The sequence below is a fragment of the Stenella coeruleoalba genome (assembly GCF_951394435.1).
Source record: "Stenella coeruleoalba genome assembly, chromosome: 17".
In the NCBI taxonomy this organism is placed as follows: domain Eukaryota; kingdom Metazoa; phylum Chordata; class Mammalia; order Artiodactyla; family Delphinidae; genus Stenella; species Stenella coeruleoalba.
In genome coordinates, this window is record NC_137163.1 from 4,364,094 (window position 1) to 4,388,476 (window position 24,383).

Sequence of the window (24,383 nt, forward strand, 5' to 3'; positions counted from 1 at the left end):
AAGGCCCCGTCCCAGGTGCTCCCCAGACCCCCTGACCTTGACCTCTGTGCACAGACATCAGCCTTCGTACAAGGGCATCGCTCTGTGTCAGCCACTGGCTGGGGACTCAGTCGAGCAGGACACCCAGAGCAGTGCTCTGGCAGTGACGACGTGAGGAGGTGACGCACAGAGAGAAGGGTGCCAGGAAGGCGGTGGATGGTGACAGCGGGAGGGGTGACTGAGATGCTGGAGCTGGGATGGGAGGCTGGCCGAGAGCAAGGCCTGTAACCGGGAGGGATTTACGCGACGGGCAAGTGCACACCAGCAGGAGGGAGCAGCGGTGAACACGTGAGGCCCGCCGCAGGAACCACGGGTGGGGCGGGACGTGCAGCAGGATAGGGCCCAGGACCTGGACGTGGTCTGCTGGCCTGGGGAGGGCGGGCAGGGCCTGCTCAGCTGTGGGATCAGCGTCCTGTGAATGCCTGGGTCTCAGCAGGAGGGCAAGCACCCGGCCCCCCGGGCTGCAGAGATGCTGTCCCAGCTGGTCAGGAGGAGAGCCTGGGGGAGGGACAGTGGGAAGTGGGAGGGCTTCGGGGCTGCGCAGGCCTGCCTGGACCCAAATCCGATTCCTTTCTAGCTGTGGGGCTTTGGGCAGGTGTTCTACGTCTCTGAGACTCAGCTTCCTCATCTGTGAAGTGGGGATTCTTCCACAATCAGGGTGGCCTGACTGTTAACAGATGGTAGCGTCAGCTCCGCTAACAGCTTCGTCTTTGCTCAGAGGGCTTGTGCTTCAGGGAGAAATCTCAAGCTGCTCTTTTGTGCAGGGAGGGCCCAGCCCCGTGGCCCAGTATGAGGCTTCCGGGCTGGCTGTACTCACAGCTGCTGGGGGGACCAGCGATGGCTACAGGAATGAGGAAGGTGCCCAGGCCCTAACTTGGGGTGAAGGCAGTGTTGTCTCAAAGGGAACTGCCTACCCCAGGATCCAGGCGAGGGGGTCCAAGCCACGTGGTATGAGATGAGGAAGAAGCGGGAGTTCAGGAGACACGTGGGGAGACCCCACCACCCTCCAGGACATCTGTGGGAAGGGCCCCAGCAGCCCTGCCCTCTCTGCAGAGTGACCAGGAGGAAGGGCCTGGCCACCCAGTCAGGCCTCAGGGACCTGGCCCATGTCCGGCAACTGGTCAGGAATGAGGGGCATCGGGTGAGACACAGAGAGGGGTCAGGGTGCGCTGGACCATCTCCCTGGACTCCACCCTATCCCGCGCTGTCAGCCTGCTCCTTGGTGGGATAACTTCATTCTCTTTGTTCTAGGGCTTCAAGGGACACACTGGCGACTCTGGCCACCCTGGCCCCCGGGTGAGTGGACGTGTCGCCATCAGGTTGTCCCAGTGCACCTGAGCTGGCCCTTCTAGGCGGAGGGCTCCCGGGCCCTGCAGGCGGGGCAGTGCCGTGTCACCTCAGAGGGGACAGTGGCAGCATTGGAAGCATCATCCCTCCTCGGTCAAGTGTTTCTAGACATTTCTTCTGGGGGCCAGACGCTGATGTACAACCAGTTTGACCAAGTCAGCCTGAAGTCAGGTGTGGTCACTGCCGGCTGTGCTGCCCACAGACTGTGCTGTCCTGGGTCCGGGGAGACGAGTGCTGTCATTAGGTCTACTTTCCAGAAGAGGGAACTGAGGCCCAGAGGATACGGGTGGTTTTCCCGAGGTCCCAGAGCTATCGGCTTATCCCAGATGGAAGGCTCTGGGCCCTGTCTTCCTATCCTTTAGCTTCCCCCATCTCTTCCGAGTGCCCCAAACAGAAGGACCCTCAGGGGTCCACCGGTTAACCCCACTGCTCTGTACAGCGAGGAGAAAGCTGAGGTGCAGAGAGGGTCCGGTGGGAGACAGAATCCCCAGCGGTTTGCCTGATCCGTCAGGAGGTGTCTCCCTGCAGCTCAGAGTGGCAGAGCGGGCCCAGGCCTCGAAGCTGGCCTTGAGGACACTGCAGACCCCACTTGGGGCCAGGACTCAGTAGGGTGCTTTCGGGTGGGCCGTCCTCTTCTCCCCCTCCCAGATGCTCCGAGACCGCTGCGGCTGGGACAGCGGGCGTCCTGCATCTCCCTCCCTAACGGCGGCTATTTTGTTTCTGCTTCCCCTTCTAGGGAGAGCCTGGGGCCATGGGGCCCCCTGGCCGGGAAGGGTCACCAGGAAAAGATGTGAGTGTGGGTGTGCTGTGGGGCGCGGCTGGGCCTGTGGGAGGAGGAGGTGTAGTGCATCACTGAAGGACCAAGAGAGGCCCAGGAACTGGACTGGGGGGTTGGGGCCACCGTGGAGAGAGTCACGGGCGAATTCTAGGAATCTGCTGGTGATCCCTCACCTTCCAGCACCGCGGGCTGCATGAGTTCTCCTTGGGGTCCCGAGGAGGCCCCGGGACCGGGCTTCCGGCTCAGAGGGCTGGTGCCCATGCCATATGACGGATGAGGAGGCTCTGCTGAATCCGTCATGATTTGTCTGTTGACCTCAGTGATGCGCGAGTTGGATCTGGCCTTACGTGGACTCAAGTGGCGTTTCAGAGTCTCCCCAGGTTATTTCTCCATCTCCAGTATTCTGTGGCCTCGTGGATCCATCACAGCACCACTGGGTACCCCTCACCTGCTCTCACTCACTCGGGGGCAAGTCAGGGTGGGACGAACCATCTTTGGCCCCAGTCATACAAATAGAAAAACTAAGACCCATAGAGGTCAGGAGACTGCCTCATGGTCACACAGAGTCAGAGGCAGGAGGAAGCAGTGTGGAGTCCAGATCTTCCAGCTCTGCATCCCCACAGGGCACTGGCCTGGGGACGTGACAGCCTGCAGGGCCATCCGACATGTGCGGACACAGCTTGGCCTCCCGGGAGTGGGTGCTGTGTCAGGAGCACGGGCACACGGTCCTCAGGTCCAAGGCGGGCCCATGCCCGCCCCCTTGCATCCTTCAGGACCTGCCTTTAAGCCCTGGCGAAGTGCCCGCTGCCCCCGGGTGCTTGTCCTGTGTTGTCTCCTCGGCTGACCTGTTGTCATGAGACGATGGAGCAGGGAAGGATCTTAGCAGGAATCCGATCTAGTTCTTGTGCTTTTCCTGAGCAGTGGGATCTGTTGCACAGACCCCAGCCTGGTGTGTGGAGGCCTTTCACTAGGTTCAAAGCAGAAGAGCTGCACTGACCCCAAGCGGGGCCTCTGCCCAGCCCTGTCCCCTAAAGGTGCCTCTCAGGTGCTGAAGGGCAGCTGGAAAATCCTGGTCTTGCCAACCCTGCTCACTTCAGTTTACAGTACAGGGCCTGAAGGGAGCTCCCCAGGCAGGGGCGTGGTTGGGATTCAGCTCGCCCAGCAGGTCAGGCTGCAGCTGGGACAGGAGCCCAGGATGCCAGCCCGTGGTGCAAATGCCTTCTTCCCCTCTTCTTAGCTCTCTGACTTGTAATTTAAAAACTCCATCTTCTGGGGTGTTCTACAGTCTAATTTGTGTAGGAGCATGGCCAAGCTTCTGTTTTTTTCGTTCATTGCACGGGGAGAACTACAACCCTGTCGGGAGGCTGCCTGGAAGACCACGTAGGTGGTGGTGGTGAATCCCCACTGCTTGGCACCCTGGAAGGTTCCCTGCACCTTCCAGGTGGAGTTTTTCTTACTGTGAGGACTGAGGCAGGAGTAGCCCCAGGTGACTGTCCAGACTCAGGGAGAGGACACCAAGAGAAGTTCTCTTCCCTGTTACCTGCCTTGGTTCCGGATGGAGCCCCCCGAAATCCCCGTGGGGACAGGGATTTATTCAGCTGCAGGAAGAGAGTTTGTCCGTATTCAGAATAACTGGTGACTGACGATGAGACGGTTTGGGCACCATTTGTTGGTCCTCTTGGGTAACTGGGTGAAGTTTGGTCCACATTTGAAACGGTGTCTCTGCCGTCTTCATGCGGCAACTCTGGATAACGTGATCTCTCTCTGTTCCAGGGTGACATTGGACCCCCAGGGCCACAGGGTCCCCGAGGACTGAGGGGCTTACCGGTGAGTTTTGCTTTGAGACTAACCTGCTCCCTGCTTTGGCAGGGCTGCTACCATGGTAATATTTGCTTGGTTCATCCTGGTACAGCCCTATGTGTTGTTAAAAAAATGACAGAATGTCTTAGCAGTTGGTAAATAGCCACTGCCCTAAGCCCCCCTAGTGGCCTAGGACACACTCTCCAGGCTCTTTTCTGGGACCGCCTACCCACAACCCACTCGGCACGGCAGGAGCGCCGTAGGACTTCCCCTCCGATCATGCTCTAGCTTTAGGGCATGCTGGCGTTCAGGGCGTGCCTTGTATGAGTTCACTAGAGCTGTCATTGCAAAGAACCGCAAACGCAGTGGCTTAAACAACGGAAATTCATTGTCTCTCAGGTGTGGAGGCTAGAAATCCAAGACATTTATTGTCTCACTGTTCTGTAAGCTAGGAGTCCAGGATCAAGGCGCCAGCAGAATTGGTTCCTTCTGAGGGCTGTGAGGGAGGATCGTCCCTCAGAAGGCCTCCCTTAGCCTCTGGTGGTTTGCAAGCAATCTCTGGCATCTGTAAGCTAGGAGTCCAGGATCAAGGCGCCAGCAGAATTGGTTCCTTCTGAGGGCTGTGAGGGAGAATCGTCCCTCAGAAGGCCTCCCTTAGCCTCTGGTGGTTTGCAAGCAATCTCTGGCATCCTTGGCTCGTAGAAGCCTCACCCCAGCCTCCTCCTTCACCTTCACATGGAATTCTCCCTGAGGACGTGTCCCTGGTCCAAAAGTCCCCTTTTTATAAAGACACCGGTCATATTGGATAAGGGGCCCCTCCTACTCCAGTATGACCTCATCTTAATTAATTACGTATGCAAGGACCCTATTTCCAAGTAAGTTCAGGTTCTGACATACTGAGAATTAGGACTTCAACATATGGATTGGCGGTGGGAGGACACAATTTAACTCATAACACGCCATGTGGTTAATAAATATTTTGAATATTATCTCTGCCCATACATGTACTTAAGTGAATCTTTCTCTAATCCAAGAGCAGCCTGAGCGAATATGGGAGAGGGATGTAGAAGATAAGTACTTACCTTCCTGGTTCTGTGTCAGAAGAAGCACCTGCCGTATCCCATTTAACCCAGGGCCCTTGTCACAGGGGCTGCCGTAATGTCTATGTGCCTGTATATACGAGCATAAATGTGACCCGTGATGAGGGTGCGAGGGTCATACAGGAGGGAATGTTAGAAAGTAAAGAGAAAATTCCCTCTTTATCCCCTCATCCCACACTCCAGAGGGAGCCACTGTTAATAGCATTTTGTGTATCTTTGAAAATATTTTCAGTATACCTACTAGCACACAGACAGAATGCACGCTTGTTACACGCTTCATCTTTGCAACTTGCTTATTTTGCGTAGCTTGTGTGCATGAACATATATTTTGAGTGAGTAACGGAATCAATGAATGAGTGAGTAAACCTGCAAGGCAGATATATGGGCTTTCTGGGTCCAGGTTACGCAGCTGGCGAGAGCTTCCGGCGGGGATTTAAACCCAGGACTTTCTGACATCATATCCGATGTTCTCCACCTCTCGTGGCCGTGGCCGGGAACTGTGTCTTCAGGCTCCTACGGAAAGAACGTGGGGGGCGGCAGGTCACATGTGTCTGACTCACCAGGCGGAGCCCCACTCTCCCCTGATGGGGCCACAATGGCTCAAATGCAGCCTCCCATCCCGAGTCGGCGGCCTGTGAGGGTTCAGGGTGCCCTCCGTGCCCGCGGTCTGTGATCCCCAGTGGCCAGAGGAAGGGCGCGACAGCCTTCTGATCGGGGCACATCCTCTAAGTAAGGACTTGGAGCCACGCTGGTCTGTAACAGCTGTACGTGTGACATCAGGCCCTCCGCATCCAGCAGTCTCTCTGTCCCACTGTCCTGCTCTGTGAGGTCCTGGCAGAATTCTCTCTTCTGTTTCTTCCACCAGGGTAAGAACGGATCGCCTGGATCTCCAGGAGACCATGGCACTCCAGGCAATCCCGTGAGTACTGTCCCACTGCTGTGACGGAATCAGGGCAGGCTTTGAAAGGTTGTGTGGTTTACATCACAGACTGCCTGGTCTCTGTTTCCAGAAGCCTCAGTGGGAAAATATGGTGTTTGGATGGCAGGAATAGGCTGGAGGAAAGGGGAGCCGCGAAGGGTGTCTCTCAAAGCTTAAAATACACGTGATTCTGCACTTGGCTCTCTGTTGTCTACGACCATAGACATCCAACAGGACAAAACTACTGAAGACTAAAAAACACATGTGTAATAAGGTTGCATGGTAGTTGATGGATGTTTTTAGATGATGGAAGGACAAGGTCAGGCTGACCGACCCTTACAATCTCAGACAGGGCAAGGGTGCATTGTGGCGATGCCTGTAACACAGGTTCGGCTGAAGAGGGTCCTCCTGCCGGTGAGCAGGTGTTAGCAAGAGCTAACAACGGGTAGGTAGTAGAAAGAGGGTGACATGAGTCATCAGCAGAGTCCTGGGCACTGGGTAGCAGGTTCTGGATTTGGGGTTCAGGTCTGGTAGATGGGGAGACATGGTGGGGAACATTGGTCCTTGATGGGGTCTAGGGGTGGATAAGTGACAGCCTGTCTGCTAGTCTCCTCCCAGCCCAGCCTTACCGTATATTTATTTGGTAAAATTGGCAACCCTGTTGAGAAGGCCACCTTTGTGGTGTGTTGTTCAAGCGACAGATGCATGGGGTAATGGGCAGAACAGTCTGGCCAGCTGACTGTTGTCACTGTGGAAATTAGGGTGACCCGTCAGTCTTGATTTCCCAGGAAACTTCCTGCTTGTAGCCCTGAAAATCCTGCATCCTGGGAAACCCATCATCTCCCAGGCAAACGGGGCATCTGGTGGTCCTGATAGAACCCCATCTGCCTGTTGGACCAGGGACAGCCGTGTTAAGGCATCTAACTCCTCAGCACACGTAGTGACATTCCTTAGGAACCATCGTGGGAGTCTTGTCGCCTCCGCTGAGACGTCACAGACAGGACGGGGTTGGGTCCTGGGACCGATCCATCCCCAGTGCAGAGCTGACCCCAGAAGAGCTGACCCACGTATGGTGGCGGCCCAGAAAGGTTAAAACTAAAATTCCCGAACACCTTCCCCCAAAGTGCTCCTGCCAAACCAGGGGACGAGCTGGCCGGAGGGCGAGAGGCACAGCCGGGGGCCCCGCACACAGCAAGGTGTTTTGTTTAATGTCTGTCCCACTTTGCTTCTGTTGCTTCGAATGGGAGAGACGTTCACTGTTTGCAGGAGACTCTCCTTCTGCCCCCGCACCCCGTGGGGTGCTCACAGTACCCCATCTCTCCCCAGCCCAGCCCCTCCGTTTCAGGAAAGGGCTCTTCTATTTTGTTCACGTGCCAGGTCTTCAGAGTACAGAGGGGTTACGAGGTTTCTGAATCTTCTTGAGTTGACACTTGACCTTGAAGAATTAATGCCCTGCTTTCCCTCTGCAGGGCCAGAAGGGAACCAGAGGAGAAAACGGCAGCCCAGGGCTCCCTGGCTTCCTGGGTCCCCGTGGGCCGCAGGTGAGCATAGAGCGCTGTTGGGGAATCTCCCCGGCTGGCCCATTGATCGCTGTCTGTGCTGGAGCGTGACTTGGGTGAAAATGTCTGTTGTAAAGACAGTCGTGTTATCTGCAACGTGCCGGTGCCGCAGAGCTCACTGATATTGTGTTCTGTGTCGTAGGGTGAGCCGGGAGAGAAGGGAGTCCCAGGCAAGGAGGCAAGTACCGTGCACCCCTCTTCTCCTCTTGGTGCCCTTTCCTGTGGGAGACACAGGCTCACTTCGTGGGCGGGCGACACGTGCTGTCTCATGGGACCCTGGGCCTAGCAGGGCTCCCACGCGTGCTGTGTTCTGCTGTTGCTGTCCGGAAATCCTAATGCTTTCTGAATGAGGCTCCACGTCTTCACTCTGCGTAGGGCCCACCAGTTAGGGAGCCAGCCCAGGGTACCATCGTGTGATGTCTCTGACTTGTCTGTGGCTCTCCGCACCCAGTCCATCAGCTAGTCCTGTCCATTCTGACTCCACGATACCTCCCAGCTCGGCCCATCTCTCTCCATCTCTCCCGCTGGACCCTAACGCAGACCGCCATCATCTCTCACCTGGACGTTTGCAGTGACCTCCTAACTGGCTTCCTTGTGTCCAGCCTGCCCCCCGCCCCACTCCTTCCCCACTCACCAGCCAGAGTGACCTTCGTAGAACAAACGTGAGATCATGTCAGTTTCTAGTTCAAGCCTCGGCTCTGTGCCTCCTGTCAACAGAGACGCCCCGGCCCTGGTCACTTCCAGCCCTCAGGATGGACAGGAGCAGGTGTGGGAAGGCACGTTTCAGGAAGCACAAGCCCAGGGTGACTGGCGTGTAGACAGCGGGAGGGTGTGACCAGGGCCGGAGCAGGACTCTTGGAGGACCTGCCTTCTCCAGGACACCTTGCCCTCAGCACACAGGATCCGAGAAGAACCGAGAAGGGCAGAGAGGGATGCCCGAGCAGATGGGGTGGCCCTGGTTAAGTGACCACCCTCCTTTGGTTTCATTGCAGGGGACCCCTGGGAAGCCGGGAGAGCCGGGACCCAGAGGAGAAAGGGTAAGTGGGGCAGGGGGACTGTGTCCAAGGCTTTAGGAAGCAGCCTGGCCTGCGGAGCGGCTCCTGTGGTGGCCTCTCTGTTCTCTGTTCCCCTCGGAAATTTGTGAGCCCCCAACGGGAGGCTTTTCCCGAAGTTGTAGTCAGTGATGTTGGCTTTTGTCATGGTTTTTTGGTTGTTATTTTAAGCAGTAAAGTCATCGCAATTACAAATTCAAAGGCGAGCATGCCCAGACTTTGACAGATTTCCGTCTCTCCTCTCCGTGTGCGAACGCCTGTGTGTGACACGCTTGGAGCCCAAAGTGCCAATTTGCCAGGAGCCAGATCTGTTCCTGGAGGTGACAAGGGAACAGATTTTCCCATAATGAATCGCCTTGGCGCTGCGCTCAGAAAGCCCTTCTTTACATTGCATTCCTCCAAAAAACAACAGGAAAGAAAAAAATCACTTTTTTTTTTTTTTTTTTTTTTTTGGAAGAAACGCCGGTGAGGGGAGGGGGCATTCTCTCACCGCTGCCAACTGCTGCTCCCTCCAGAGAAATTAGACATCTCGTCTGCCCAGGGTCCTGCGCTTGGCCAGCCGTCACACCGTCCCACTGTTGCCCGACACGGACGGCACACCACCCCGCTTCGACCCTCCGTTTGTTTTCCGTGGTGCTGCAAAGAATTTCTCTCTGCTTTCCTTGCAAGTTGGATGAGTGAGGAGCTGGCTTTGCCTGCAGGCCAGAGCAAAATGGAGGCAGAGAGCATCAGGGCTTCTCACCCCCACAGATCTCTCTCCCTCCTCCCTTCCCAGTGAACATCATTCCCATGGCTGCTGGTTCCTGAGCTTGGAGCCGGGGGAGGGGCCGTAGCTGGGAGGGCACTGAGGGTCTTGCCACCCAGCAGCTGGCCAGCTGGCCCCCGGGAGCTGCTGGAGTTTGGGTTGGGAGCCGGGGAACTCAGACGGCAAGTATGAATCTTCTGGATACCGAATCAGTACATAGAATCTTCTCGAATACCGAGTCAATAATGGCGAGTTGCCTTCCCCAGTTAAGTGGCCTTCCCCTGTTTCGTGGAACGTTGCCAGATAGCGGTCAGGTTCCCCATGCCTTGGACTCCAGAGAACATTTGAAACGTGGGACAAGTCCTCTCACGGCAAAGGGATGTTGAGACGTTTAAAGAGCAGGAAATGCCGCCCCACAGGCCTTGGCGTTGAGGGGCACGAGGCACCAGGACTCTCCTAGACCCCTGAACTTGAGATCACCCACGGATGGCAATGTCCCCATGAAATGCATCACCTTCGAGAAATTTAGGTGACCCCCTCAAATCTGGGTAAATGCCTTTTTTAATTCACTGCTCTTTCTGTTATTGTTGAAAAAGCAATACAGACACGTAGTTAAACAATACGAACTGCAGAAAAGTGGCTGCAGTGAAGACTAGGTGCCCTTCCACCAGGCCCTCTGGTCCCCGTCCCCTCCCCAGGTCGGTCGCTGTGCACGTCCTCTGCATCTTGCCCTAGTCCATGCGCAGAACCGCGTGGGGTGTGCGTGTCAACATGCCTATTACTAGATCCCCTGCAACGTGTCAGACTTCTCCCACCGTTTTGCTCTTTTCGTTTTTCGTGCGTGTATGTGGCAGATGGTCTCATAACTGCACCGTCTTCCTTTTCCGTGGCTCTGGGTCACGCCCATAGCCATGTCCCATGTCTGGTTACCTGTGGCTTGTCTTTTTCTTGCTGTTTCCCCCCCTCTGCTGCCTCCAAGCAGTGGAGTTTTTACACCCTGAGGCTGTTAGCCTGGCCGCCGTATTTTCAGACTCTCCGACGACTGAGGCTGGCTGGTCAGACACCCGGTAGCAGATAGGGCAGAGGACTGGACCGTCCCGTGGTTGCCATGGCTCCCAGATCATTGATCCAGGACTTCAGTCCTTGGGCCAGCGATGGGGAGAAAGGGGTCCCGGGCAGTGTCGTCCTCTGCGGGCCCCCTTGGGCTGAGAGGAGGGGGCAGATTCCCTGCGGGTGAGACACCTCTGGCTGACGAGTGCCACCATCCCTCCAGCTGACGGAGAACAAAGCTGGGCCTGAAGTGGGCCAGAAGCTCCGGCAGCCGGGCTCAGCGGCTGGCCTTCTCTAGCCAGGCAGGTGGAGCTGCGCTACTGGGACGGAGCACGGGATTGGGATTTGGAAATCAGAGCTCATGTCGTGTCCTCTGCAGACTAGCAGTGTGATGTGGGCAGGTAGCTTTGTCTCCCTGGGCCCTCGTGTCCTGGTCTGTGGCATCAGACTTGAGTCATGGGCCTGCCAGGGACGAGGTCTCCTTTCCACCGCTGAGGACGCAAAGGGCCGGCAGAGTCCCTTCTGTAGCCGCACGTCTTGTCTGGCCTGGGGGCGCCTCCTAGACCTTTGCTCACTGAAGCGCTTCTTTCCTCCCCTAGGGAGATCCTGGCATCAAAGGTGACAAAGGACCTCCCGGTGGGAAGGGTCAGCCTGGAGACCCTGGGATCCCAGGCCACAAAGGTTACACAGGCCTAATGGGCCCCCAGGGACTACCTGGGGAGAATGGGCCGGCCGGGCCGCCGGGGCCCCCGGGCCAGCCAGGATTTCCAGGACTGAGGGTAAGGATATTGGGGCTCCTTGGGACTGAAGGGGAAGCTCGTGAGGTGTGTGGGCTTCAGAGGGACCAGGTTACAGATCCCAGTAACCTGCATGACCCGGGGCAGGTGACCTCTCCTCTCCGAGCCTTCCTTCCGCATCTGCCGAAAGGGGGAGGAGAACCTCCCTCCCAACGCTCCGCTGCGATGGTTAAAGGAGATAACGCCGCATGGCTTACAAGGGCTCCAGAGCAGCGTCCCTCTCTCTCAGTGTCCTGCACCCCCGAGGCTCCACTCCTCGGGCTGTCGTGCTCTTCTGCCCCAGGACCTGGTGCCGCAGGCCACTGAGAGGGTACAGCCGGATCTCAGTGACCAGAGCTTCCGCGGGGACGGCTGGCTGTCCACCCCGTGCCCGGCTCTGTCTCTCTCCTGTCTGCCTGTCTGGGGTACTCGTTCTTCCCTTTGGGTCCAGCTTTTCCCAAATGTAAAAGGAAAGGCTTGTTTAGAGCAATGTTTTTTCTTTGAACATACTGTGTTCCCGTGGCAGACTTCTTATTTTTCACAGACTTGTAGCATCGGCACACGCTGGCTGTAGAGAGGTCAAGGCAGAGCTCGGTGGACGTGTCAGTGGGGGCTGGTTGCCAGATCCCCGTGACCTCCCCACCCCGCCTCTGCAGCCCGCGTGGCCCTTGGGGGACCCTCTGGTTCCTCAGAGCACAGGCTTACATGGTCTTCAGAGCCCCCGCCTGCTCTGAGGTTCCGTGTCACTGTCCCTGCCAGGGCGCCTGTGGCCAGCCTGAGCTTCCACCACCGTGACAGAGGCCAGGCAGCCAGCCCCCCACCCCTCCTCTGAGTCTTTGCCAAGTTCTCCTGCTGCTGTGGGTAGTGGTGGACATTCTGGGACTAACCTAAAAGGTAATTGACCAGAAAGGCAAACAAGAGAATAAGGACACAGAGCCCATCTCACGCTGTGCTAGACGCTGGGGCTGCGGAGATGAGCACAGTACAGCCCCCAGCCTTGGGGGTGGACACCGCCCTGAAGGGCTCTGATGACGAGGGGGGAGCCCGATGCGGCAGCAGGTCTGCTCGTGAATCCGTCTAAGAATCGCACGTCGCCGTGGGCGCCTGGAGGTGGCGCCCGCCTTCTCTGCCCCCTGACCCATCGGTTTCTGTGACCAGAGCAGGGCAAGCCAGACCCTGGGGACCAGAGCAACCAAGTGACCAGTGGGAGGAAATCAAACATGATTTCATGCAGGAGGCAGCCTGTGAGCGGGTCCTGCAGGAAGATGGCATTTTGGCAGGGAGAGGCTCAGAGCAGACCTCCCGGGTCCAGAACTGGGGAAGGGGTTTGTGCGGGGACGGGGGGGAGCAGGGGCCCCAGAGAGAAAGGGGTCGCCGTACATGACGGGATAACGCTGCCTGCATGGTGGGGAGCGGGCAGACGGCTCCAGGTGTAAAAGGGGTTGAACTAGGGAGCTATGGTGTATGAGGCTGTGACCGTCGTGGCTTCCCGAGCCATCGCAGGTCTCAGGAGGCAAGGGTTCCTGGGAGGATGAACGACTCCGCCTTCCTTCCCTCCTAGGGGGAGTCTCCATCCATGGACATCCTGCGGCGGCTCATCCGAGAAGAAGTGGAGAAGCAGCTGGAAAGTGAGTAGCTGGGCTTTATCACAGCCGTGTAGGTCGGGTCCTGGGTGCTTTTAAGAGCCCCAGGAAGCAGTCCGTTCACTCATCCTTCGGGACTTCTGTAGCCTGGTTGGAAAAGGCAGCCTAAGAGTAGCTCCAGCAGCAATCAGGGTTGAGGCGCCCCTTGCAGGCTCCAGCCAGCCTTCCCTGGCACAGATCCCGCTCCAAGCTTCTCCTCAGGGCAGCTTGAATTGCCGCTGCTTGACTACCTCCAGGAAGCTCAGCATCTACAGAATAAGCTTCTCACGATCCTTCATTTCTTCCGTGCACTCAGTTGTTTATCTAATGAGGAAGCAGCCCCGACAGGCCTGCAGCGGGTCTGTTAGTTAGAACTCACAGCCCGGGGAAGAGACAGACATAAACAGACAAGGCGGCTTCAGTACAGTAAGAAATGCCTGTGGTTTAATTTGGCACAGGGGGTGTTGAAGAGGAAGGATGAAAGTACCTAGGATAGCTCAGGGGACGGACAGGTGAGGAAGGGCTTCCCGGAGGAGGGGCCATGTGAGCCGAAAGCAGGGACAGGATCCCAGAGCCGAAAGCAGGGACAGGATCCCAGGCCTTCGGAGCAGCGTGTGCCGAGCCCCTGAGGGGGGCCTGAACACACAGTGCTTTCAAGGAACTAGAAGCCTTTTAATCCTACTGCACTGGATTTACTGTGAAATCCCAGTCTTGCATGAGCCCCATACACGGCAGGTGCTCAGGAAGGGAGAGAGATTGGAAGGTAACAGTAATAACACGAGCATGCGGGGCCGGCCCTGTGTCGGGTGGAGTCCTCAGCGCTCAACACATGTTAACCCGTGGAAGCCTCGGTGAGCCTGTGAGGCGCGTGTGATTGTTAGCGTCAGAGATGCTGAGGAACGTAACCAAGGCCAAAGAGCTGGTAAGTGTCTGACCAGCGTTTGCATGCAGGCAACCGAGCTGCAGAATCCAGGCTCTTAACCGTCATGTTCTTTGGACCAGTGACCATGCCCACTGCCCTATGTGTGGGAAACTGTTAGGGGAAGAAAGTCACAGACAACTCTGTAGTAGGGAAGATCGGAAACCCACTGCTGTTCCCAGGCACGGATGGACAAGCGGGAAGGACGTGTTTATTCACGTGGTGGTGTCTCAGACAGTTATTCTGTGCCTGGCACATGGCAGACTCTAAGTGGGGTAGGGGACGCAGCACTGAACAAGATGACCCTCTTCCCTGCCCTCTTGGCGTGTCCAGGTGAGCATGGTCTGTCTCCCTATGCAGGAGAACCAAAGACGATTCCCCGGAGTGGACAGCACAGAGCTGGGGTTGGTGGAGAGGAAACCAAAGGCTGGAATGGTGACCCCCACCCGGCGGGGTGGGTCCTGAGGGCACCCGTGTGGCGATCCCCACGGTCTGCTCTCCGAGGGCTGGATTTATCGGTGACAGGAAGGGCCTCCACCTGTGAGGAGTTTCCAGCCCTTGGGCAGAGACAAGCCCTGTTTTGAACTAGTTTAACTGGAGCGTCTGCTGGGCTGAGTCCTTTCTTCCAAATAATCTTTCGAGGGGGAAACATCAGCTCCACTTTCAAGATGAGAGAATCAAGGCTCAGAGAAGTGAGGCGTGAGGCCGGGTCTCAGCGCTAGAGCACAGCCCTCCCGCTTCCCTGCGTGAGACGATGAGGGGCTGCCGTGGGAAGCCGACCCAGCAGGCTGTCAGAAGCCCCCGACTCTGCCTTGGTTCTGCCACCAGGGTACCGGGAGGGTGTCAACATGCCTCTCTGGGCTGGGTCACGCCACCTGCGAGATGAGGGGCTTGGCCTGATTGTCTGGGCCGTGTGGCCAGCAGAGCAGAAGCCCGTGCTGGCCCTCGGGCGGGCTCCGTATGCCCAGTGCAGAAGGGGGCGTGGCAGCCGGCAGTGGGACCTCTGGGGCTTTTGAATCAGTTCTGTAATCTTCACGTTTCAGACGCCTAAGGATCATTAGTGGTATCATATCCAGCCCTTCATTTATAGATGAGGAATTAAGCACTTAGAGAGGAGAAATCCCTAAGCTGCTCTGTGTAAGCCACTTAAATCCCACCCACCCCCACCGGCCTCAGTTTCCCCAAACTGACAATTACAACAACAACTTCTGCTGCTGCTATTACTGCTCTCAGTGTCACCTCGATCGTAGCAGCGATGTCCACGCAGCACTTAGCTTGTTCCAGGAGCACTTTCAGTGCCTTGTCCCATCTGCTCCATCCTCACACCAGCCCGGTGGTGTGGTGGTTATTTCATTGCATCCATTTTGCAGAAGAGGCAACGAAGGCTAAGAGAGGTCAGGTAGCTCGCCCAGGGCCACGCGGCCGGCAGCGGCTGCTTGGGGACCCCAGCCCAGGCTGCCTGGCTCCAGAGGCCACGGCTGTAGGCACAGGTGCCGTGCAGTGTGCTCTCGATGTAATTTCTCTTACTCTTGTTTTGCAGCTGTTACTGTCTCCCCAGGGCTGAGCTTGGCAGTGAGCTGCCATCCTGTCTTTGGGGCAGCCCTCCTTCATGAACTGTCTCTCTGTTTTTCCTGCTCCACAGCCAGACTCGCCTACCTCCTGGCCCAGATGCCCTCAGCGCACACCAAGGCCTCTCAAGGCAGACCCGGGCCCCCAGGGCCCCCTGGAAAAGATGGGCTTCCAGGTCGGGCAGGCCCCATGGGGGAGCCAGGACGGCCTGGGCAAGGGGGTCTGGAGGGACCCTCTGGGCCCATAGGTCCCAAAGGTGAGTGAGGACCCAGGAAGGTGCGCTTTGTACACGACACGAGGGCTGAGGAGGAACCAGGGTGCGTGGCATGCGTGCCACTGAATATGCGTGGTTCAGCCCATTCTTCTGCCCTGCAGCCTGCCAGCACCCTGCATTGTGGCATCCTGTAATTTCTTCATATGCAGAAGAGGGTTTCATACTTGACACTTCTGCAAAATGACGCTTCTGCCAGGAGCATTGAGTCTGTTTCCTCCTACTGTCTTTTCTCTCTCCATCTCCACTGCTCGAGTTCCAGGGAGTAGCACGAAATGCCCCTTTTCTCCTTTCGAGTTGGGAAGTCAGTGAGGATATTAGACCTTTAAGCTCTGGGCAAATGGGCATTGAACAGCAGCTTACATGTGAATAAGGTGGTTTGAGCTAAAGCTGGACATGGCTGCCAACTCTCCTGCTCTCAGAGAGCTGCCTGACCTGGACGCAGCTGCTGCTGGCAACAGGGGGTCTGTCCTTCAAGGGGCAGCGCCTGCCCCACTTACCACAGCGCACTGTGGAAGCAGGTCGCAGGCACTCTCTTTGCAGGCAGACAGATGTGAAAGGGCAGGAAAGGACGTGAGCCCAGACTCACCCACCTGATCATTCACCCTTTCTCCCTGGCAAGGAATAAGCATGTGGTGGGTGCTGTGATCTCAGCCAGCACTTGGTGACTGAGGTGGGGGGAATGCATGCCCCTAACATCTTCCTCTTTCAATCTTCCATTCCTTAATTCTTTCTTTCTTTTTTTTTTTGGTTGCTGCAAGGTTTGCGGGATCTTAGTTCCCCGACCAGGGATTGAATCCACGCCCTAGGCAGTGAAAGCTCGGAGTCCTAACCACTGGACCACCAGGGAATTCCCTCTTAATTCTTTATTCATTGATTTATTCCTTGTAATGTTTCTCCTACTGAACTTTTTGTTAAGTTCGTGTCCGAGTCCTACTTCTTTTGGTTCGTAAAACAAAATACATGAAATCAATGTCAACAAGAAAACATAAGGCATAGAAAACATCAGACTATGACAAAAAACTGACCAAATGTAGTAATCATAACAATAAATAAGAATGGCCTAAAATCTCCATGAACTAGCAAAATTTCAGTTTGGATTATAAAAGAAAATATCATATGTTGCATACAGGAAATATTCTGGAAGCAACATAGCAAAAAAAAAAGGAATGATGAAAAAAAAGTTGAGAGAGACAGTTTAATCAAGTTTGTGTAGTATTAACCCAATATAATCTCAGATTTTCTCCCGGGGGAATGGACCCTCTTTCTTCTGAACATCTATTAGGATTTTGAATTCCTGTGATGATTAGGACTTGTCTGATTCTGCTTCACGTTAGAATCTCTCTGTGCCCTGCTCCATCTGTCTTATTAGAATTCAGGCTTCTTGAGAGCAGAGCTGTGTCTTACGTACATGCAGGTCTGTTTATCACCCAGCTCCTCCTTGATAAGGTTCAAGTAAAATGCTTTTAGCACATGGTGAAGAGTAGGCGTGTGTGAGTGGATGTGGATGGGAATATGTGTGTGTATACAAGAGAGTGTGGGTGTGAACACTTGGGTGCCTGTGTTTGATGTGTTTATCAGTGTATGCATATTTTTGCTAATATATGTGCGAATGTACATATGTGTATGTGTAATTGGGTAGTTACGCACTTGAGTGAATGTTTACGTGTATATATGTGTATTTGAGCAAATGTTTGGAAGGAGTGTCCAATTATTTTGGTGTTCACATGGGCGTCTTTCTGAATGCAAGTGTGTGCTTGAGTGTGGGTGTGAATGTGTGAACAGGAGCTAGGGGTGTGAGTGTGTGCTTGAGTGTGGGTGTGAGTGTGTGGACGGGAGCTAGGGGTGCGAGTGTGTGCTTGAGTGTGCATGTGAGTGTGTGAACAGGAGCTAGGGGTGTGAGTGTGGGTGTGAACGGGAGCTAGGGGTGCGAGTGTGTGCTTGAGTGTGGGTGTGAGTGGGAGCTAGGGGTGCCAGTGTGTGCTTGAGTGTGGGTGTGAGTGGGAGCTAGGGGTGTGAGTGTGTGCTTGAGTGTGCATGTGAGTGTGTGAACGGGAGCTAGGGGTGCGAGTGTGCTTGAGTGTGCTGTGAGTGTGTGGACGGGAGCTAGGGGTGCGAGTGTGTTCTTGAGTGTGCGTGTGAGTGTGTGGACGGGAGCTAGGGGTGCGAGTGTGAGGGGCGTGCGAGCCGTGGAAAGCACACCAGCAGTGCTGGCCCTGCCCCCTGTGTGGTGGGGCTCCCTCTCTCTGCCACCGTCCTGGGTCTCTACCATCAAAGATGCATGTTTCTCTCACCAGGTGAGCGAGGAGCCAGAGGTGACCCAGGTGAACCTGGAGTTGGCCTCCGAGGCGAGGTGGGACCCGCGGGGATCCCAGGTAGGAGCGGGCGCTGGGCTCTCAGGTGGGGAAGGGCCCGCCAGCAGCGAGTGGGCCACACGGGGCAGCCCTCCCACCTGCATCGCCAGGGGCCTTGGGAGCGGCTGGGAGAAAGGGCTGCCTTAACTACTGACGAGGCGGAACCCAGATTTGTTTTATTACATCTTTCTAAGACGTCAGCTTCTTGGCTCACCGTGCTAGCTGTAGTATATCCCGTGGGTTCTTGAGGTGTGTCCCGTGAATTAAAAGTCCTGTGAAATGGTCCTGAAGAAAACTGATTTGACCTTAAATAAGTCAGGACAGTGCTGGGGACCGTGCTTCTCTTTCAGACATGCCTAGTACAAATTAACTTCTCTGGTGCAGTGCTAAGGGACCTTGCATAAAATAATAATGTTTATTTCAGTTAAACCAACATCTTCCAAACTCACTTGAATGTAGGATGCTTCTTCTTTCACTATGTAATGTAATGCCCTGTCACTATTCTCAGAACACATTTTGGAGAATGCTGGCCACGTGGCAGGGTGGCCAGCCGTCCTGGCCTTTCTGGGGCTCTGGGGTTCCTGGGACATGCCCTTTGAGTTTTGAAACCTGGACAAGCTGGCCACCCTAACTAATGGTTGTATGGGACTAACTCTAGAACACAGCAGTATCGCACTCCGAGATGAGGTGTGGAAGAACTCAGACTGAATTGTTATCAAACTCCACCTCACTGAGGCTTCTATTTTTATTTAATTTTACTTTATATGATTCCCCGTGGTCATTTCTGAATATTAGGGCTGCAGGTCATTTTATTTTTAGTACTTATATCTTCTTGATTTTCCAAATTTCCTATGGTGGAAATGTTATTCTCATGAGAGAAGATAACTAGACACACATTATACATATTTGTGATAGCTTGCCTACTTTTCAGTAGCTTAAAATATTAAGAATATTTTAAAAATAAGGCAATTCCAAATAAAGATTACAAGGCCGAACAGAAAGCATTGTGATGGGGGAGATAATTGTACCAACATGAGGCTGAGATGATGACTAGATGTCAGTGGTTCCCACCTGAAGGAATGAACAGCACTGCTGGCTCAAAACTCAGTCGAGACAGGAATACAATAGATTAAATAACTACTACTAAAGCATGAACAGAATTCATGCAATGTCCAAAGATCATTTAAAGGGAAAAGTTTACTTTTTGTTTATTTTATGGAGGGACTCAGATTTTCTAACAAGGTGATTACTAAGGCTTAAGGAAGAATATCACTGTTAAGGTTAACTACAACACTTAGCACTGAGCTTCCCAGTTGCCAAAGCAAAAAGGGAGATTGATTACATATGATATTATGATGCTTAATAAATGGAGGCATAGAAGTTTGTTTTAAGTAAACAGCCTAAATGGGAAAGGAATTTGAAAAAGGATACACGTATATGTATAACTGAATCACTTTGCTCTATACCTGAAACTAACACAACATTGTTAATCAACTGTACTCCAATATAAAATTAAAAGTTAAAGAAAAAAAAGATTTAACCAACAAAAAAAAGGAAGTTTGTCTTAGGTAGTATTTTCTGGATCTAAATTTTGGGCTCTCAGTTACTTACTTCCTACTTACATTGTCTTTGACTCTGATTTGCAGAGTAGTTTAATGTAGTCCATGTATGTGGTTCCAATTTAACATATAGATAAAGCCTAGAAACTACAGAATAAATGGGACCATTTAGATACTGGCTAATGGAATGTGACTAGGTATCTCCAAGGATACATGAATTGCGGCTGACGGTTAATGGTAAGGACTTGGTGTCCCAACTCGGATGCACCTCCTAGAACCAGACACAGACGGTCTGGTTTCTCTTTTCCTTGTAACAGAGGATGCGTTCCCTACCTGGCCTCCATCTCCCCTTGTTTATTTCTCTCCTATGGCACCCTGATTACTGTCCTAGTCCAAACCGTTAAGGCAACCCTTTTCCTGCAAAGCAAGGTGTCCACATTTCCTCCTCTCTCCAGCCAGGGTGCCCAGACCGTGGGATGTTCTGAGGTTGTTGAGTCTTCAGTTCATACTGAATGGAAGTAGCGAGATCAGGGCTCATTTGCTCCAGAACGAACTTGAACCACCTTCTGTTTCTTTTGCTCCTTGGGCCAGGTCAACCCGGGGAACCTGGCTATGCTAAAGATGGGCTGCCCGGGGGTCCCGGTCCTCAAGGGGAGACAGGACCAGCTGGACACCCTGGCCCCCCAGGACCCCCCGGCCCCCCTGGCCAGTGTGACCCCTCCCAGTGTGCCTACTTCGCCAGCCTTGCTGCTGCTCGACCTGGTAATGTGAAGGGCCCCTAGAAGAGTCCCGAATGCCAGGAGTCGGCGGTGGATTTCTGAAACTTGAACGCAGAGCCCGATGGGAAGCAGAGGTCTTGAGACATTTCAGCCTTGTGTTTTTTTTCTTTCTTTCTTTTATCATTTGTTTTTGTCTTATTTTCTTGAGAGACCTCAACATTATTAAAACCAACAGATGCTGCCGGTCGGTCAGATTATTATTATTATTATTGTTGTTGTTAATTATTATTATTATTTCATATGGTAATGCTTTTCGAGTTTTTCCCCTCTCCTCTCAAGTTGGGAAAACTTGATTCGTGGGGCAGGGGACTGTTTGGTTCTCGTTCATCTGACAGCCCCCATTTGAAGTGTAGCTGCCAGTTTTAAGGAAACTCTCGGTGCTATGAAACCCCGACCAGACACTTGCCAAACTTACCTCTTTCCTCAAAAGGAGACTTTAAGAAAATGAGGCAATGGGCTTCTATTCTTGATTGTGCCCAGAGGTTGCCCAGGGAGAAATTATCCACCAGTCGCTACTTCCCAGGAGAGAGAAGTAAAGCAGGAAGAGAAAGAATCTGCAGACACGAAGAACGTCCTGTCCTCCTGATGCGAAGCGCGCGCAGAAGGGCGCAGACTCCCTCCTTTGGGGCCAACTCAGCACCTCGGTGTTTCAAACCTGTGGGAGTGAAACACTGTCGCACGGCTCGCAGCAGCTTCCTGGAGTCCCACATCTGCACCAAAGATGCGGGAGCTGGTGTGGGAAGAGTAGCCCCGTGTGTTAATGTGGCTTCTGAGCCGTGGACAGAACCCCTCCCTGCCCCTCGCTGTTGGTTTCACTCTAATTTTGAAATCAGGGGGTCCAGAGACCACTCCCGTGTGTTTTCCTGATGGTGGGCAACTGGCCGGGGTGCTGGCCAGAGCTGGGAAATGTGTGCTTCCAGCTTCTCGCTCTGAAATAAATGGCATCGAGTGTGTGTGTGTAAATGACATGCCCAGCTTGAACGGGTGCTCAATAAATCCAAGTTTCCTTCTCTTCGGTTTCCCGTGACGATTCCCTTCTTATCGCCCGCGTCTGCCCCCGCGTAAAGCCCTCAAGGCTGGGGATGCATCATTTTCCCTGGGGTGCCCAGGCCAGAGCCACGGTCCAGTCCACGTGCTGAATACACACGTGGGTGAGCTACTGCGTGTGACCGCGCCAGTTCCTGGGCAGCGTACTTATCCAGCACCTCCTTTTTATCACCTGTGTGCTAGATGCTTCTAATCAATTTAGGAACCCGGAGTACAGACGTCCACAGATGTTGGAAGGGTCCATATGTAGAGAAACATTACTGCCACAAGTTAGAAATAGGATCCAAGACCTGCTTCTCTCATTGGAGCTGAATCTGGGGGTCAGTGGGTGTCAGGTCCTCGGGAAGCAATGCCTGTCAGTGCAGGATGAGACGACCTCCTTCCTGTTTTTGCACATCTGCCATCTCAGTGTATTCCCACAACCGTAAAAGACACAAGGGCGTTATTATAATATCCTTTTCTGTCTGAAGAGACAATCCCAAAGACCTTAGATATCCTCTAATCCAGTGACTTAACAAAAATTTGACCATGACCCACAGCAAGAATGCAATTTCTTTGTGAGTCAGTGTATGCATACCTAAATATAGAACTAGGAGGGCTTATTTATCCTGACCACAAGGCCCGCTAACGTTTACTATTCTATTTCATTACAAAGATGCTCATCACAACCTACTGAGTTGATGCCATGAGCCACCAGTGCGTTGCAAGCTACAGTCAGAAGAACAGTGCTCTGGTCTAGAGGCACGGAGAGAGCCTGTCTCGGCGCAAAGCCTTGTGTAGAATCCAGTTCCCTGATGCCCTGAGCATCTTTTTTCTCTTCACGTTTCATTTTGCTTCTGTATTTTAAGCCGTCCATCATCTGGACCGAGAAGAAGGGTTTTATACAACAGAAAGAATGATTTGGGTGAGTCCACAGACTTCTTTGATTATGGGAGTTCTCAGACGCTCAGGTGGGGTATTGAGAGGGGCAGGGGCGTTCCTCCCCTGAGGGTCTTGGATTCATCCAGCTCCCCATGTGGCTTGGGAGTGGCTGCGTTTGTGGGCAGCTGGGGGAATGCGTGGACTGTCCTGAGTCCTTTCCAGGCACAGAGCTTGATGGGTTTCTGGAAATAAAGACGACTACCTCAGCAGCACTGAGGATTTCGGTAATTTCCAGCTCAAAATACATGAAAATGCTAGGCAGGGAAGTGCAGGGGTGTGGGGTGGGAGCGGTCCGAGGGGACAGCGCGCCGCGGTTCCCATCTGCCTTGGCAGGGCAGCTCCGTCCCCGGGGAAGCACCTCCAAGACCACGGCCTGCTTCCGGAGGGGCTCTCAGGGCGGGTGTTGGGCGCGCGGGTGATGCTGGTAGTATCTGGCCTGAGAACCGTAGAAAGTCGGTGACAGGTTGCAAGAAGCATCACAGCAGTGTTTGTAAACCACCAGGATCCCTAGGGGGGTTCTGGAGGGGCCCTGCCAGTTGCCAGGAGGAGATGGGGTGCAAACGGGTGGGCTCCAGTGCCCCCCAGCCAGAGAAGCTCAGACGGCCCCTGTTGTGCAGTGGGCACCTAGCATGTGTTTTCCATGCCCATCCTGCATGTCTGTGCCACTTCCCTGAAGCGGGCAGTCCTGTGGGGGGGGATAGGGGTCCTGTGGGGGGGGATAGGGGTCCCCCCTGAGCACCCCTCGAAGAGCTTCTCTGCTCTTTGGCCTCGTGGCTCTCTCTAACGCCCTGGAGGGCTTTTTGCCCAGAAGTGCAGGAGACTTAGTGCGCCCTCGGGGTGGCCCTCAGCCAGTGGGGTATGGGGACCGCAGGAGAGAGGCCTTGAGGTGCAACTTGCATGGCTGCTCAGACCGACCGCGGGGGGACCGGCTCGATGCTGTGTCGGTATGGCTGTCCCTGCTGCCCCCTCACACCCCCAAACAACCTGTGCCCGCATCTTAGGATCAGGCTCCACTTCAGGGAAACCCCACCGCGACAGGTCTCCACAGATGGCCCCGCGTGAACACGGGATTCAGAGCCAGTGCAGATTTTCTGGGGACAAGGACCCTGGGGCCTCAAGGGGGACGGGCCTGCCCCACGTGCTCGCAGCAAACGTGGGATAGGCATGAAGGGTCCCTGTCTACAGCTCTGGTTGGGGGCACCCCAGCGGGCCAGTTCCAGGTACCTGGGATGGTCCTGAGGACCACCAGGGTAGGGGCGCCCTCACCCGCCCTCAGCTGTTACCAGGTCGGGGCTGGTTCACGTTGAAAGCTGCTTGCCCAGCCTGCAGGGTAGGGAGCTGCCCCAGGAGCCTGTTCTTACCTCACACCTGCACCTGACCACCTTGCAGAGCCTCACGTAAGGTCACGGCGCTGGGATCCGGGCATCCCACACAGGCAGCTGTCGTCCTGAGCAGCTCAGGGGAGAAAGTGTAGGTTGGTCTACACAGCAGGGCATCCCTTTCTCCCCACCCCACCGTCCTGCAGGACACTCTGCAGGGCCTCTGCTTCTGAGAGCGGAACTCCCTTTTCAATTCGAGCATGTCTGTTTCTTCCTCTTTCTCGCGCCTGTTGAGAATTTGTCAGCAGGTGGCAGCGGGCACCCGTCTCGTGTCCTCCCCCAACCTCTTCGGGGGGGTTACTGCTGCATTTTGGTTGTACTGTTTCCCGAAATATAAAACCCAGAAGCCACAGTGTGAGGGGCATCCCTCAGCAGGGTGACTGAGTGGGGCTCTGGTGTCCGTGCCTCCCACGGGAGGGGCCGAGGTCAGGTTGGGTTCACGGTCTCTGAGTTGACTGTCCGCACCCAATCCGCCTCCTGGGTCCCTGTATGCTGAAGGCATCGTTGGGGCCAGGCCGCGTGCGGCCAGTGTGACGTATTAGGTGTCGGGGTGCAGAGCTCCGTGAAACGGCTCGACGGCACCACTGGGCTTTTCTTCCTTTGGCACGGCCCTGAGAGCCCCTGGGCTTCGGTTTCACCTAACGTGTGGATGAAGCCCCAGCGCGTGAGTGAAGGGGAAGACCGAAGTCACTTCCCTTAACGTTAAACTGAGACGGTCGAATAGAAACCCCAGCGTGGTTGGAGCGTGGGACGGAGGGTTCCAGATCGTAGAAAGGCCAGCAGATTCAGGGGAGCTTC

At 54.7% G+C, this 24,383-nt stretch overlaps 1 protein-coding gene across 4 annotated transcripts in view; it reads left to right on the forward strand.

Annotated features, from left to right (window-relative positions):
- COL22A1 (collagen type XXII alpha 1 chain) overlaps positions 1-21,223 on the forward strand; it is a 261,534-nt gene extending 240,311 nt beyond the window's left edge. For 3 of the 4 annotated variants that reach the window (XM_079902136.1, XM_079902138.1, XM_079902137.1), the window contains 12 exons: positions 1,291-1,335; positions 2,123-2,176; positions 3,938-3,991; positions 5,930-5,983; positions 7,453-7,524; positions 7,685-7,720; positions 8,535-8,579; positions 10,989-11,168; positions 12,727-12,793; positions 15,349-15,531; positions 17,844-17,921; positions 20,051-21,223. In XM_079902136.1, the coding sequence (XP_079758262.1) occupies positions 1,291-1,335; positions 2,123-2,176; positions 3,938-3,991; positions 5,930-5,983; positions 7,453-7,524; positions 7,685-7,720; positions 8,535-8,579; positions 10,989-11,168; positions 12,727-12,793; positions 15,349-15,531; positions 17,844-17,921; positions 20,051-20,241 (1,059 nt within the window). In that variant the 3' untranslated portion in view covers positions 20,242-21,223. The remainder of the gene's footprint in view (positions 1-1,290; positions 1,336-2,122; positions 2,177-3,937; positions 3,992-5,929; positions 5,984-7,452; positions 7,525-7,684; positions 7,721-8,534; positions 8,580-10,988; positions 11,169-12,726; positions 12,794-15,348; positions 15,532-17,843; positions 17,922-20,050) is intronic. The other variant, XM_079902139.1, reaches the window with a different exon arrangement.
- Positions 21,224-24,383: the final 3,160 nt, after the last annotated feature.